Source organism: Octodon degus, unplaced genomic scaffold (genome assembly GCF_000260255.1).
Source record: "Octodon degus isolate 3935 unplaced genomic scaffold, OctDeg1.0 scaffold00055, whole genome shotgun sequence".
In the NCBI taxonomy this organism is placed as follows: Eukaryota; Metazoa; Chordata; class Mammalia; order Rodentia; family Octodontidae; genus Octodon; species Octodon degus.
Window position 1 is genome coordinate 8,574,830 of NW_004524631.1, and position 17,305 is coordinate 8,592,134.

Here is a 17,305-nt window from a genome sequence, read left to right on the forward strand (position 1 = left end):
TTTTTTTTCCTTTCTGTATTCAGGACAGGGTCTGCTGGGTCTTCAGGGTCTCACTACATAGATCAGACTTGTAGTGATTCTCCTGTTTTCAGCCTCCCAATTGCTAGGATTACAGGCCAGTCTCAATCGCCTTCTCAGCGGATTTTGGATTTCTTTATTTACCAACGTATAAATATAGCATAATACCCTGGCTATGGTAAGCAAGATAAGGCATCCATAACAGAAACACTTGAACACTATAACGTCAATTACTTTTTATTCAGGAAAAACATGTCAGGGACAGTTAATTTTCACTGTAGTTGTGTCCCAGTATAGCTAGGTTGTAAATTTGGCTCATTTTGTGGCTTTTAACAACTGGTAACTTCCGAGTCTCCCTAAAATAATTCAGTACCAGGAACTATGTTTGGTTGTATTTGGCTAAGCAGATCTACACAATATTGATGGTGATGATTAAAGTCCGGTTAGAAGAACATAAAAATCGTGCTCTATGCCACAAATGTCATAATGCTACTTATGCACTTGTGAAGTAATTTATTTAGCTTAGAATTCAGGTCAGACCAGAAACAAAATTACTCAGCTTCACTCCAGGACCCACCTCAAGTAACCAGAAAGAACAAATGGACTGCGGATTTCTTTGCAAAGGTTTGGGATCAAGCTTGCTTTACTCATTTTTCTAAGTATAAAACCTTGTTGGCCTTTAAAATGCAATTTAGAAATGTAGCTCATGTATTTTTTTTTTGCCACCAGTAAAACAAAAACATAAGACAAAATTAATGCACGCTCGTTTCAGTCTGTAAGATTTGTTTTTTAAATTACTGCTTGCAGCCAGGGGAAATACATGAGATCATTTCTTTTCCTCTGCCAACAGCAAACTGCTTTTCCCACCCCACGTGGCCAGCGGAGCAGAAAGCGTGCAGGAGTCTCCCGGCTCGCGCACCCATCTGCAGGCACACATGCGCCCCGACTGGGAAACTGGCTGCGGACCGGGCAAGGCGAAGTCTGCGAGGCGCCTCCCGTTCAATCACAGCGGTCGCGCCAAGTCGCTCCCGGGTGCGTACACCGCATCCGTCCACAGAACAGGAAAAGACCTAAAGCGTAGAGAGGACGCAGTCGCAGCGAGCCATTTTTTGTATTAGACATACACTGTACTCTCCCCACGTGCGCTCTGAGGGCTGGATAACGCGCGCGTATACACACACACACACACACACACACACACACACACACACACACAGTGGCTCGCAGCTCATCCTGAATCTCACCAGGCTGGGCCCTGACATGTCCCTTGCCCGTCCCCAAGTCCCCGCCCCTTGCTCCCCACCCACCGGGGCTCCACGTGGGCGCACCCGGGCGCCAGGCGGCCCACGCAGCCCCTTGCTGGCCCCAGAGCTGGGAGGGAAGGCGAGGCCGGGGTCGGACGGACAAAGCAGGCGTCCAATGGAGCCCGGCTCTGCCACCCCGAAGGGAGGGATCGGCGGCTCGAATGGGCCCAATGAGCTGGGAGCCCGAGTGGGACTTCCTCCCGGAATCCCGTTGGCCAGAATAGCGGGGCCGCGGGTGACACGTAAGTTGGGTGGGAGGTGGCGGCGGCCGAGGCTGAGGCTGGAGCAGTCCCGTCAGTGACACCGGCTCGCCCGTCCCCGCGTTGCGCTCGGTCCCGGTCAGCCCGCTCGCAGTCAGCTGCCGCGCGGGCGCCGCCGGTACCTTTGTTGGGCGTGCGCCCTCTGCTTTCGGGAGAGGTGGCCGCAAAGTCGCGGAGTGGCTTTCGGAGCGAGGGGGAGGGGAGCGGTCAGGGCGGGACTCCGCGAGTCTCCAGGGATAGTGGGGCCAAAAGTGGGGAGCAGGAGCACAGCGGCGGCGGGCGGCGTCTGGGGACCGGCGCGGCGGCCGGGAGAAGTATGCGGAGGGCCCCCGCCCGGGCCCGGGCTCGCGCGCACCGCCAGCCCCGCACAAGTTCGGCGGCCGCTGCCCGGGCGGCGTCGATGGCTGCGCGTCCCGCCGCGCGCGGGGGCTGAGCGGGCGCCACCTCCCCCACGGCCCCGCTTTTGTGTCTCGCGTCTCCTCCTCATGCCGCGTCCCGCCACCCGGAGCGGGGACCGCTGCTGAGGCGCGCGCTCGCTCGGAGGAGGAGTGGACACGGCGGCGACGGCTGCGGCTCCGGGCACAGGCGGGACTATGGGCAACGGGATGTGCTCCCGAAAACAGAAGCGGATCTTCCAGACGCTGCTCCTGCTGACCGTGGTGTTCGGCTTTCTCTACGGCGCGATGCTCTACTACGAGCTGCAGACGCAACTGCGGAAAGCCGAGGCGGTGGCGCTCAAGTACCAGCAGCACCAGGAGTCTCTCTCTGCCCAGTTGCAAGGTACGGTTAGCGGGACGCGCGCGGCCAGTGGCAAACTTTTCTCCTCCGCGAGAGTGGCTTTGGTGTCTCATTGTCACCGCAGGTGCCACCTCTGACCTTCATGGGTTTCTGAGAGCGTGGACCAAGGTTGCGGTGTGGGGGGCGGAGGGGCAGGGTCAGAGACTCTGACCTCCCCATCTTTCGTCCTCTTCTCAGCGGTTACCTTTGAAATCAAATCGGATGCCGCAGCCTGTGGTCCGGCGTTTCCCATAGCACTTGTCAAAGGCCCGGCCGAAAAGCCTGCCAGGCTCTCTGCCAGCCCATCCCGAGGGGACACGGTGCCTGGTTTTTAGGTGTTTGCTTTCCCGTGGATTTTCTCAGTCACCTTCTCAAACTGCTGGTTTTCGAGGAAAAACAAAAACAAAAACTATTATTAAACCCAAATTTATGGGCCTGTCAAAAGGAACTTAGATCTGCTAGGATTTTTTTTTTTTCTTCTTTTTACTCTCTTAGTTTAACAGGTGACTTGAGATGTAGGGTGTGGGAGAAGTACACGCTGTTCACTACCTTGCAGGTTTTTGAAATTTTTCTAAAGTTTGTCTTTCTGAGTAGCTTTTAGCTCATTACACAGTTCGTGCGTGTGCATGTGCATGTTTCACAAGTAGTCTTATGAAGCCAAAGGGAAGAAACACACATTTTGACCGTTCTGGGCACAGCAAACAAAATTGGAATCAAAACCTGTAGAAAGACTTAAAGCTCCTTCTGTGTTAGCCATTTTCTTTCATGTAAATTTCAGGAATATAAATGGTGCATGACTGCAAGCTAAGGCATGCTTGGGTTTGTTACAGGGATATAATGTATATGTTTATAAACACACACACACACACACACACACACACATACACACAGAGGAAGAGGAGACAGAGAGAAAGCTTTTAGCTCTCACCTGTACTTGTGGTTTATTTAGGGAACCCCCCTCCCCACCAAAGCAGTAAGTAGTGAAATGCTGATAGCTTTTGCTGATAATGCAAATACAGCCTATTTTATATTTCCAGACAGAAGGGGGTTTCTCTGTGTGTGTGTATACAAATATAAAACAGATGCCTTTTCCTTGCTCTAGGTATTCTGAGTGTTTTCTAGTAAAACATTTAAGATGAGAGAAAACGATATGCAGCTGATTGCTTGGTCTTATTTGTTCTTCCCAACTTAGAAGAAAGGAAAATATTTTTAGCACACTGAGCCACAGGCAATAAGAATAATGTGGCTGGACTTGGTTCAAAATGAAAATCTGTTTTGATACACTCTTAGGCTAAAAAATCCTGAAACTTGTTGTTGAAATGTGCCCATGAGTTGTATTGGAAGGGAGGCTGTTTACTTAATCATTTAGAAGTTAGTTATCAACAGTTTCCTGGTGAATTTTAGTGCAGTTAGACCAAGGGAGATGTTAATGTCTAGTAGTACAACAAGAGGACTGTCAGAGATACAACTGCGAAGGGTGTGCCTCGGGGTTACTTACTTTTGCTTCTTAGTTGAGGAGACTCCTAGAGGCTGGGGCTGTGTGTTCAGCATTGTAACCAGAGTGCTGCACAAGTGCTATCCAGTGGTTGACAGCAGTGATGGTCAGTATATATTTATTCACACTCGCAGCAAAAAGTCTGACCCCTGGTGAGAAAGTTAATCCCAAACACTTTGATCTCCTTTCCTAGGTTTCATGTCTGTGTCTCTGTTTCTTGAAAATCCAACTAAATAGCAAAATATTTTGCCCGGGAGCTCCATTGCCTCAGTTACTGATGCATTTCTTAATCACAGACTTCATTTGTCCCACTTTGAAAATCAACCTGAGGGCTGGGGAAATAGCTTAGTGGTCTAAGTGCCTGCCTGGCAAGTGCAAGAACCTGAGTTCAGTCCCTGGTACTGCATGCCCTGCTGGCCCCAGAACCCTATGCATGCTGTGCTGGCTCCAATCTCAGGTGTGCTGGTGCATGACAGTAATCCCAGAGCTGGGGAGGCTGAGCCAGGAGGATCACTACGAGTCTGAACTGTGTAGTGAGACCCCGTATCCAATAAATAAATAATTAAATAATTAAAAGAAAATCAACCTTAATTTTCTCACTCTAATTCTTGCTGGTGGTGTTGAGTGGTGGTGCTGGTAAATGGCAATACAGAATTGTTAAGATGGAAATGTGCTTCTCTAGTTTGAATGGGTGGGCTTCACTAATTCATTTCTTAATTTACTCTTTTGCCATTTGCTTTTGAGTTGTTGTGCTGTGACATTGACAGTATGATTGCGTGGGAAGAATTATTTTACCATCAGGTTCAAGCTTCTCTTTAAAATGGATTCGTTCTCAACTTCTGTAAAATTTACTTTGCATTTCACATCTGCAATTTGATGATCATTTTCTGACGACACACAGCTTTTGCTTTTCTTTCCAGTGACTAATGATGTTTTCTTCAGCTGGGCTACGTACCACCTACATAGGTGGGTTTCTGGATCATTAGATGCTGCCTTCTTGAGATTTGTTTAATTAGGTGGGTTCTGTTGGCCTGGGTTGGATTAAGAGTGGCTTTCCTTTAAAATGTGCCTCACGCAAAAGCTTAAGCAGTTTGGTTCTATAATCTGTTAGCAGTATCCACTTGTTAAGTAAGCATATGTAGGTCATCTTCTATTGAACAATAGGTTATACTCTAGAGCGTCCTTTGAAGGTAGGCTATTTTTACCCCAAGTACATTTTGTTATATGAGACTGACATGCTACCTACTGCGCTAACGGGGTACCTGTATACATTTTATTCTAGAATAGTCTCATATGGTGTGGAGAGTTGACTGAGAAAAAAGTTAAGCCTGCACAACACCCTCAACTAAAGGAAATCTGCCTATCTATCCACCTATCTCCCTTTTGCTCTCCCTCCCATTATAGCACAGTAATTATACTGAGAAATAGGGCAGAGGCCACATGCTGGTGGCAAAGGAAATAAATTTTGGCCTGTACAGCACTTACTTAACATTAAAACCTATTTTTGCTGTTCTCAAGCCATGCATATATCCTTCTCTGTGTCTGTACGCAGTGTGTCTCGGGTGGAACAGCCCAGTAGGGTCACCCAGTGGCCCCCAGACCAGTTGGACCACCACCTGCTGGGGAGGGGAAGCCCAGGCTTTCCACTCTTTAAAGCTCTGCAGCTGATTCCAAGTCCAGGGAGCAGCCTTCATTGAGAATCACACCTCCATAATCTTACAGTGCAGCCTCTTTAGACATTTCCTGTCCTTGCTGGCCTTAAATAGTATTAGCCTCTTCCCAAGCATGTATTAAAAACAGACTTGTTTCCCTACTATGATTCAAATTTTACTTTTGCATTTTCTGTGTCTGAATTTGGATCTCGTTCTCATTTCTAAAACGGAGATTAGAATGACTCATAGGTTTATTGTGAGAACTAAATAATATAGCATTCACAGATCCCTTAGCACAGACGTGGCACGTAGTAGGACCTGCTTACAAAAGCAGGGCTATTGTTGCAGTCAGAGCGCTTCTCTGATGTCAGATAGTTCTTCTCATTTTCTCATGGTATGGCTGGGCTAAAATCCTGAAACTGACTGGATTTCTCTATAAAGAGAAATGGAGCAGAGGTCACGTGCTGGTGGCAAAGGAAATAAATTTTGGCCTGCACAGCACTTATTTAACATTAAAACATATTTTTGCTGTTCTCAAGCCATGTGTGTGTCCTTCTATGTGTCTGTACACAGTGTGTCTTGGGTGGAACAGCCCAGTAGGGTCACCTAGCGGTCCCCATGTACTTTGGTGCCCCATTAGCACAGTAGGTAGCATGTCAGTCTCATATAACAAAATGTACTTGAGGTAAAAATAACCTACTTTCAAAGGACTCTCTAGAGTATAACCTATTGTTCAATAGAAGATGACCTACATATGCTTAATTAGTCACCCCCTTTTTTGTTATTTCTAGATGAATATCAAGAAAAATAGTAAAGCCAGTGTACTTTGGAGAAGAGCTCTTCCTTGACATAAATATATACTATAGTGACAGATGAACTCTGGATCATATCAGATGAGGAGAGGAATGCAACTTCTCAGGCAATAACCATGTGCAGTAAGAGCTGGGAAAAAGAATTTTGAGCCTTTTAAAAAGAGGTGGTGAAGTGTAGAGGCAAAGAGTCCTATATTTCTACGACACTGTATTATAATATGCATTGTGCTGCTTTTGCTGTTCCAAGTAGCGATCAGGAACCATTGAAAAGGCTCTACATAATGTGAATGTGCGGATGGATGCAGTTTCAGATCGCTATTTTCACCATTGTACTTACTATAGTAAAAAATGCTTGGTGCTTCTAGGTGTCAGGTTGTTTGTTGTGCTTGTGTCCTGTTCCTCTGTACCTTTAGCCTCTGGTGCACCAGCCTAAGCATGAGGACACGTTATTATTGGTTACTTTATTATCCACAAGTCCTATTGAAAAAGAAAAGGTCAGAACCAGGCTGCTTCTAGTCTTCCTCCTCCACCTCCTCCTCCTTCTTCATTTATTTATTTATTTATTTATTTATATTTTTCTTTTTCTTTTTTGCAGAACCAGGGATTGAACTCAGGCCCTTGCGCTTGCCAGGGAAGCGCATATTCCACTGGGCCATCTCCCCAGCCCCTTATTTTTTTAAAGTTAATGGATTTATTTCTTTTTATTTTATTTTTTTCCCATAATTTTATTGATAAACAAATGAGACAGTTTCAAATCACATTGGTAGGTCAGTTTCAATAATTAACACATTGCATACATTCTTCCTAGTGGTTAATTGCTATACAAGATGCAGACATGTTATCCTATTTACAAACACCATTAGAACAAATCACTCTATTCATTAAGAGAATGTAACTATATATCTATCCTAAAAACCACTTTGAAAACACAGATACAAAATGGACATTCATCTGTATACCCTTTATTTGTTAAGTTCCGTTATTTGAATATCATTTATTTATTTTTAAAAATTCTTTATCTATAGTGCCTCGTTCATGCCCTGTAGCAGGATCTCAGTAGTTCTATACCTATGTTGTAATTTCTCTCTGCCTGTAAATTTGTTTATGGAAGGCAATAATGAGAAGTCAAAGTCCTTTGGTTTAGTTTCCATTGTCCTTTTTACTGGCTCTGTTATCTTGTGTAAATTAGTTAACTTCCTTGGGATAATAGTACATATAATGTGTTGCAGAAGGATCAATAGTATTAGCTGGTGTACTGTGCATAGAATAGGAAGTTTGCATTTAGACTATTTGGAAAGCACCTAAGCAACAAAGTGGTCCACAGACCTCTGATTTAGACCTCAAAAGTGGACAGTGTGTAGGAGGTGTAGTCATTTTCAACTGCAAAGTTAGGAGGACTTACAAACATCATTTAGACATTGCCCATTAAATAGGCATCTTCTTCAGGCCAGCAAGATAGCTCAACCGACTAAGCACCTGCTTAGGCAAGCACAGGGACCAGGCTTTGATTCCCAGCACCACATGCCGTGCTGGCCCTGCCCTCTGCATGCTGAGCCGGTGACCGAGTCCGGGCATGGTGGTGCACAACTGTATGTAATGCCAGCACTGGGGAGACTGAAAACAGGAAGATCACTACAAGTCTAAGCTGTGTAGTGAGACTCTCCACCAAATACATTTAAATAAGTAAATAATAAATAGTATCTTCACTGCAGTTTATCTTACAGTTAAAAGGAGATACTTTTCAGGCTTTTGTTGCTTAAAAAATTATTCTTCAAATTCAATCTTTTAAAACATGTATTCCCTGATTAAATGATTAAAGCTTCTAGATGCTTTTTGAAACTCTGACTCAGAATAGCCTTCTGTTAAATGTATATGATTTATAGGAGAATCTACAATCCTCCCATGCACTGTGCCTGCCTCAGTCACTCCTCTAATATCAGAAGCAAGTCTATGCTATAATAAGAATAAAGTTTTGGTTGAACCTTCTAAGAGAATTATGCATGACTGAAAACTTCGGATTCACTTTTTAAATTTTTTTGTCTTTCCAAGGACAACTTTTATATGAGGTTTGGGTGGAAGACTAGATTTCAGGGATTGAAGGAGTAAGTAAATATGAGTTAGGTAAATGAAACCTAGAGGTGGTATAGACCAAAAAGCAGAGAATTGCACAGAAAAAACGAGGACAGAGAGAGAAGAACAGGACTGTTATCAGCTGATACTTTTTGAAGCATGGAGGAGATTTTTCTTTATATCGTCACATTAAAAGAAAGTAGTAGAGAACAGTGAAGAGAAAGTGGACTTGGGCCCGCATATAACCGGTGCTAATCAGTCAGGTGACCTTCAGCAGGCTAGTAACTTCTCTGAGTTTGTTTTTGAATTGGACCCAAAGATGTCTATCTAGTATACTTGTGTGGATTACAGAAAATGGGTCTAAAGTGACGAGACTTAGTATGTGCCCTGGACCATGGTCTTACTACTATTTCTTTATTATTATTATTTATGTATTTAGTATAGGGTATCACTACGTAGCTCAGACTTGTAGTGATCCTCCTGTTTTCAGCCTCCTCAGCACTGGGATTACAGGCATGCGCCACCACACCCGGATTTTACTACTATTTCTTAGTTGATAAGGACTGCTACTGCTGGTTTAGTATTGGGCTTCTTTGTGGTTTTTCCACCTTTTACTACATGCAGTAGGTAATAGTGGTCTGTGTTGTGTTCTAAATATGGCTGTTTGTAGAGTCCACTAAACATTTAATTGGAGGCATTCTCACTCCGTCTTTGCTACCATTTTGGCCCCTTTTGGGGCGGAAGAAAAAAAAACTCCCAGATCCTTTACATGATAGCAACTAAACATTGCCCTTTTGCATTTTGAGTTTTGTTTTTTCTTTTTCATTGAGGACAAAAAGTTTGCTACTTTTGCCAGTGGGTAGTTTGAGGATTTTGTAGGTTTGTTTAGAAGTAAAAATTATATGTATGTAACTGATTGTAAAAGAAAAATGTTCTATTACATTTTCCATTTCAGCCACGGATACTTGAAATAAATTTGATAAAATTTTGAAGTTTTGGGGGCCAGGGAGATAGCTCAGGAGGGCCTGAGCTCAATCCCTGGTTCTGAAAAAAAAAAAAAAAAAAAAAAATCCTACAAGTTTGAAGATTTGCTTGAAGAGATTGAATTATCTTAAGGTATAACATTTATCAAGTGCCTACATGTTCACACACTCGCTAAGCACGTTGCACACATTGTTGTCTCAGCAACGCCTGCACTTTGGTGAGAAGGAGCGGTCCAAGGCCTAGGGGTTAATTAGCTTGCGGGGGTTAAGATCTGGTCTAACACAACTGAGCTGAGAATGCCCCACGTGATGTCCCAGCTGTGTTTTTTCCACTGTTCTCTGTTGCCCTCAAAATTATTTTAGTGTCTCTCATGACAGTCTTGATTTTGAGAAAGTAGGTTAGTTGGGTTGTATGAGGAGTCAAGATAAAATTTAGAATCAGAAATATCAGGCATGATTACCTGAGGCCGCATTTCCTGGGTGTGGGGCCTTTGCAGCTGTTGTGAGGGCTGTGTTTGTTTGGTGCTCAGTTGCTGGAGTTGACAGTAGGTGCATGCAGATGCTGCCTGAAACATCAAATTGCATAATGAAAAACGTCTAATTCCTCTGCAGTTTCTTCTGGTAAGAAACTCAGTTTGCTGCTAGGATTTCTCTCCTCAGTTCAGCACCTATTTGTTTTCCCAGAGAGAAAACTGACACTACTCGAACTTAATGATTGTTAAAGATTGTTTTCTGATATATAACTTTTAAATTATCCATTCATGCACATGAATAAAAATTTGAATGGATAAGGTCATGGTATAAATTTTCTTTTCAGAAGCCTAGTGTAGGTGAAAAGAAATATTTGGCAACGCTTTAATATACACTTTGCAGCTTTGTGTACATATGGTGAGAACTCATGTATGAGGTACCCCGTGTCTGCAGTTGAGGGATGCATTAGCTGACCAAATCTGACAGAGACAATAAATTTTAATAAACTCAATTTTGAGATGTGCTAATGAATAACCGTTGTTCCTCAAACGAATCCTGGTGCCCACGTGCCCTGGCTTCCAGGATGAGATGGCATTCCTCCAGGCCCTGTGCTACCCTTTCTAGACCAGCAGCGCCTTCTACTCAGTTGGAGCAGAAGTGGGCATTGCTGATTTTAAATAATGCTGTGTACGTTCTGAATGGCACTTTTGTGATTTTTGTTTTCATTGGCCTATGCATGCTTCTATTGAAGACATGCCTGTCAGTCATTGGCCTTTACTACTAAGCCTCACTAAACAGGCTCGTAGCCTACAGGGACATGGGCATGAAATAAACTGCTGTCTAGAACAGCCTGACATTTAAAAATATTGCTTTAACTATTTTTGTACATAAAATATCACAATATGATAACGAATAGAAAAGTGAAAGATGTGCCGACAGTCCAAGGACAGGCTTTATAGAACACTAGAATGATACCATTTACTTTCTTTTGAAAGTAAGTTAATACAAAAACTATCATCATTTATAGGGGAATCAAACATTCCCTTTTCCAGTTCACATTTCATTAAGATATTTTCTTTAATTGGAATTTTAATTATAAGCAACAGAAAATTGCAGAGATATTTAAGAGATCTTTGACATTGTTTATGTACTGTCTTGACAATAACTGTAATGCCAAAAGTATTAGAAGTAGATTAAAGTAGGGCATTCGGTAAGTATTTGATTTCTGAATTTTGTTTGTTTGGTTTTTTTTGGTGGTACCAGGGATCAAACTCAGGACCCTGCACTGCAAGGCAAGCAGTTATTCCACTGAGCTATCTCCCCAGCCCTGAATGTTGTTTGAATAGAGCAACTGAATCAAGTTTTACACTAATGAAGTTGAATGTTGCCAATCCGGAATATCTGCTGTACTGCATCAGTAGTTCACCATTTAAGGGACACTTAGAGGGAACTTTAAAAAGGATGCACTTTCTATTCAGCAGTCAGGATACCCTAAAACAAGTTCAGTAATACTGACATCAAGCACTACTTTGAAAGATAAAAAATAAATCTTCTTTTATATACATATCCGTTCAAAATCCAGCAGTTGTCCACATTTGATCCAGGCGTGGGTGAGGTTCTTTTGATATAGCTCTTAAATATAACTTCAAGCTCAGTTCCTCTTCCTCTGCAGGTCTGTGAAATTCAAGACTTAAATTATCTGCCATTAACACAGTCAAAATTCAGTAGTAGGGCAGGTGTAAGATACTGAGATGTTCCCATTCAGAAAAGACAGACAATGTGAAATATGTAGGAGTCACTGAATTCTAAACTGCCAAATGGCCCGCATCAGCTCTTCAGTTTGGGAAGAATTGTCCACAGCTCTTAACTACCCTTTGGCCTCTTAGTTCCACTGTTTGAGTCATCCTTCCTCTTTCTCAAAAGGTAGAATGTACAGTTTTTGCAGCTGATTAGCTTTCCATCCCTCCTTCCTGCGGGTAAAATTTTGGAGATCCACAGTCTCTTCCTATTTTGTATTGTCTCTATACCTTGCAGTTCAGATTGACAGTTCTCTGCTGAAGTTATCTCTGAATTGTTCTGGAATTGAAGGATGTTCTTCAAAATTGGCTCAGGTGGGATCCACTTTTAAAGTCACTCTCGAGGCCGGTACACCAGCTAGCTGCATGATGGCTGACCCTTAGGGCAAGAGATTCAGGAAAGGGAGAGCGTGAGTACTAGCACCCAGAGAGAAGCGGAAGTAGTTTAGAACCTAACCTTGGAAGTGATTTTCTGTCACTTCTGTCCTGTGCTGTTCACTAGAATCTAGTCACGAAGTTCAGTCCACTCTTAGGCAGAGAGCCTTTGTGAGGTTGTGCATAGCAGAAGGTAGGACCGTTGAGGGCCAGCTTAGTAGCTGCCCGGCATAAGGTCAGAGTTTGAACTCGTGCACATTTGAATAATGCCCGTTGGTACTGTGGGCAACATCACCATTTTTTGAAGTCATCGTGTTATACTGCTCATTGAGCGTTTGCTATCTACCTGGCTGTGTTCCTGTTTTCTTGAATTATCTGCTTTAGCGGTTTTGTGACAGTGTTTTACTGCTTCTTAAAAGTGGCTTACTATTATTTTGAACTATGTTAGCAAGCAGTGACACACAAAATCATGCACTTCAGAGGGCAGTTGTTAGGCATGAAACCATCAGACCTGAAAAACTTAAAAAGTCAGTGTGAGTCTCAGAAGTGCCAACTGTACCAATAAAGAGAAGTAACAAAGTGGAAGGCACATCTCCTGGAGGGAGGGGGGTTCAAAACCCAGTGATAATCTGTAAAGATTCCCTGCTAGGCCAAGTAACAATATTTCGTGATGAGTAGATAGGAAGGTGGTGCGTTGTGTTCATGTGTTATTTCATCTGTTTCTGATTTTATAGACTGTAGCATTTGGTGAAGACCTCGTTTTCTGATAGATGATCATTATTCTGTAGTTTACTGGTCCTCAAAAGATACCTTAGTATAAAATAAAGATAAGTAATTGCATGACTGTGATTTCACCTTGTTCATTTACCCCTACTTTGCAAGTCAAGAAATACATGAGATCAATATTTCTTTTGCCTAAAATCAATAGTAATACCAGTTTTTAATCAGCTGAGTGTCTGATGTCTTCTGTCCAGAGTATATTTCTATAGGAAATTATATCGTGAGTGACTAGAGTGTTTTGTCAAGCTTGGGACACACAATGTTCAAGATTCAAGAAGAGGTGTGCTCTCTCGTGTCAGTGAGAAGCTGCTGTTAAGTCTCGGTAGATGCGGTCTCGGCTGCCCCTCCATTGTTCTGAGTGTGGGAACCAGTTTTCTGCCGTTATACTCCCATTACTTGAGGTTTCTGGGACCCCCTATTTACGGTGGTATTCACATGGGTGCTGGACTCGTAACTGTTTGTCTGCTGTCTTTCAAAATACAAAAATAGAGGAAATTTTCCACAACATTATAATGTGTTGATAGTATGTAGTGTGGTTTTAAAAAAGACTTACTTTGGGCTGGTCTGATAGCTCATCAGACTAAAGCACCTGCTTAGGCAGAGTGCAGCAGCCAGGGTTCAATTCCTGGGCCTGCTGTGCTGGCTCTGCCCCTGGAGCATCCTGAGAAGGCGATTGAGTCTGGGCATGGCGGTGCACACCTGTAATCCCAGCACTTGGGAGGCTAAAAATAGGAGGATAACTAGGAATCCAATTTACATAGTGAGACTCTGTAGACCCTGTCAGAAATACAGAAAAAAAAAAAAAAAAAAAAAAAAAGACTTAGCTGTTTGTATTTTTCATACAGTTTTCCTTTGCTCACTTTGAATCTCTCTAAGGTCCACATGCACCAGTCTGGAGGATGCTCTCTACTGATGAGACTGTCCAAGGAGGCAGCCTGGCTACTAGTTAGTGAAAGTGGTTACGTTTACAAACACATGCGAAATGATTTACGTAGATTCCCAAACATCTTGACCTGAGAATCCCACAGTATTCTGACTGGAATAGCCTGGTTTGTTTTAACCGTTAGCCTCTGGCTGTCCTCTACACTGACATCTATCTAGCAGCAGCCCCTTGCCTAAGACCACACTGAGTGTGTTCTCTGTGAAGCTCTCTTTTGTAAAGGTAGCATTTCATCTTGAGATCCATAGGGATCCATGAATCCTGAAAATGTTGTTTCTATATATGTACCTTTTTCCAAGTCAGAAGTGGTAGCTTTAATCAGAGCTTCAAATCATTTAAGGGCTGGCCCAATAGCTCAGTGGACTAAAGTGCCTTCTTAGGCAGAGCACAGCGGCAGGGATTTGATCGAGGCCATGCCATGCCGGCCCCGCCCCTGGGGTGCTGAGACCCAGTGGAGACTGAGTGTGGTGGTGCATGCCTGTAATCCCAGCACTTGGGAGCCTGAAACAGGAGAATCCCTACGAGTCTGATCTACATAGTGAGATCCTGTAGACCCCATAGACCCTGTCCTAAATACATTAAAAAAAAAGGAAAAAAAAAAAAAAAAAAGAACCACTGCTTTGGGGGTAAGTTTCTTTCTGAGGTTCTTTTATCTTGGAATTGAGATCCCCTGGGCCCATAGCATGACTCTTCCAGACAAGGCTGCACGTGCCTGAGTTTATAGGGTGCTTGTTGCTAGTTTTCTAAAGTCCTGACCAGTTAACCACCAATCTCTGCATCCAATTAAAGAAGAATCCTGATTAGAGGCTTATGTGGCTTTTAGTAAATCATATTCCTAAAATCGACTTGCAGTTGCTTAGTAAATAATTTAAAATCTCAAAATTATGTGAGAAATATGCACTTTTTGTATTGATTTATATCTGTATCATTTAATATGAAAACAGCCCTGTGTTATACATGAAGCAGCGTGCTGTGTTACTACTGTTTTAAATTTGAAGAAATAGAAGTCATAGAGCAAAACAGATCTTCTCAGATCGCGTTTGCCCTGGAGGAAGCCGGCAGGCTGCTCTGCGCTGCAGGGTAATAAGGGTGATAAACATCTTAGGGAATTCAGGTTCACCACCCTTCACTTCTATCCTAGCACATTCTTCTTGGTGCTAAATTAGAGGCTCTGACTGCTCCCTGCCTTAGCGTGGGTCCTCTCAATCATGTATCCTGGCTTGTGGACAGGGCAGAAGCTCCTGCTGGGACCCTGCTGCTAGTCACTGCAGTCTGCTCAGCCTCTTTAGCTTCACCTTGACTTTATAGGGGGTCTTTGAAGCTCAGTACTCAACTGATCACCTAGCTGTGATTGTTAGCTTCCAGATGTGAAAGTCATTGTGACTCCTCTTCATAAATCATACATTGGTATGACAGAAGTTTTAAGATCCCAGGTTGAAAATACCACCATATGGATATGTTTTCCTTTGGCTCATGCAGAGCTTTGAAAACTTACGTGGTAGTGTCTACCTGGAAAAAGAAAGGTTTTTTTGTTTTTGCATAAATGTCTGGTTTTCTAGTGCTTTGGACATGTCATAAGATCTCACAATACTAGATTTGTATTCGTTGCAGGGTGGGGAATGATGGGCTGCCCACTTGGGATGAGGCAGGTGGGCTTCTCTGCTGACCAGGGTTCCCAGTGCAGTTGCCTTGGCGGTTGTTTTATTGGCTTGGGCTCTGCATGTGTCTGCATTTGAAAGTCTGTACCTCAAGTACTTTTTTTTTTTTACCTTAAGAAAGTAAGGAAAATTATGAAAAAAAAATATTGAGCCTCGGATACAAGAGAGGACTTGACAGCTGTGCTCTTGAGAGCCGCGGCCACTGGTCATGTGTGGCAGTGGCGCCAGAAATGTAGCTAGTATGACCAAGGAACTGAATCTTTGATTTTTTAAAATCTAGGTTTAATTAATTTATATTTGAAACTTAAAATTACAGTGGTCTGAAATATTTTTGTTTCAAATGTAACTTGTTTTTATAGAACTACATTTTAATTTTATCGTTACATTGTGTGGAACATTGGTGTATTATAGTGAACATATACTTTCTTATATTTTTAAATGTAGCCACTAGAAATATACAATGCATTTTTTTTTTTTTTTTTTATTTTTAGGGAACAGTCTACAGGGTGTTCAGGGTCTCACTACTAGATTGGGCTCGTAATGAGCCACCTGTTTACAGCCTCCCAAGTGCTGGGATTACAGGTGCATGCCACCATGCCCAGTCTCAATTGCCATCTCAGTGTGCCCCGCGGTTGGGGCCAATACTGCAGGCCTCAGGATGAAACCCCGGCCCCTGTGCCTGCTTGCAGGAGCTTTAATCTGCTGAGCTATTTGGCTGGCCCTTTTTTTATTTTTCTTTTGAAGTGATTTTATTAAAATAAAGCTTAATACTGTGTATTATCAACAATAGTGTAATAAAAGTTAATTTTAAAGATAATTTAAGAATTTATATTAATGATATATAAAGAGTATCTTCTACCTGTTTTCATTTTAAGTGACTTTGTAACTTTATCTGAGTTCATTATATAAGAAAACAAATTTTAACACATTTAAAGCAATATTATGTTTGATTTTGGAGCATAAATTAAACTACGTAAAATTAATTATATAGATAGGTTTAAAACTGAATGAAGGTACTTCTAGACTTCATGTTTTGAGTTTTTTCACTAGTTACTGTTTTTTAATGATCAGTAAAGATTCAAACCCTACAAATAAAATACTGGGAGTTAACCCAGTCAGCTATAACATCTACTTAGGTAAAATTCTTTTGGGGGGAGAGGGCGGGTTCAGAGCCCACCCTGGGGACGGGGTCGGCACAACATGTGGTGCCAGAACCAAGGTCCCTGGGCTTTGCTAAGCTTGCCTAAGCAGGTGCTTTGGACGGCTGAGCTATCTCACCGGCCCTTAGGTAAAAAGTTTTTGAGATTTATGTACTGAAATTTGAATTGTGAGTTACATACTTAATAGTGAGCAAGTTATAAAGCAACTGCTTGGTGAGTTTTCACAAATAAATCTGCACGACGAGCATCTGGCTTGTAGCACAGGACAGTGCCAGAGACCTCACTGATTCCTTACTCTGCCTTCAGTTCCTGTCTTCTACTCCCTAAGAATAATCACCAAGAATTAGTTTTACCTGTTTATGTGCTTCTTAAAAATGAAATAAAGCAATGTATTGTACAGTATGCTCTGGTGCCTGGCTTATTTTGTCTAACATTGTGAGAGTCATCCAAAGTGTTCTAGAAGGTTGTAAGTGGTCCGTTTCTGCAGGTATGCCATCGTGGACCTCTGTCATAGTTTATCCTTTGTACTCTCGATGGACATTTAGATAACATTAAATATATAGATAACATTTGTCTTTTGTCATTGCCGCTCTGAATGGTCTTGTTCATTCAACTTTTGTTTTTTAAGGACTAGTGCTTCTGGATGTGCTTGATGATGATTATTTTGAGTAACAGAGTATAGTTTAAGGACTGTACAATCTGTGCAAAATTATTATTAATTGCTTGCACTATTAGTGCTATATCATATCCTCTT

At 42.6% G+C, this 17,305-nt stretch overlaps 1 protein-coding gene across 6 annotated transcripts in view; it reads left to right on the top strand.

The window, feature by feature from the left end:
- Positions 1-1,668: 1,668 nt before the first annotated feature.
- Golim4 (golgi integral membrane protein 4) overlaps positions 1,669-17,305 on the top strand; it is an 83,060-nt gene continuing 67,423 nt past the window's right edge. For all 6 annotated transcript variants that reach the window (XM_023717842.1, XM_023717843.1, XM_023717846.1 and 3 more), the window contains exon 1: positions 1,669-2,362. In XM_023717842.1, coding sequence (XP_023573610.1) covers positions 2,176-2,362 — 187 coding nt within the window. In that variant the 5' untranslated portion in view covers positions 1,669-2,175. The remainder of the gene's footprint in view (positions 2,363-17,305) is intronic.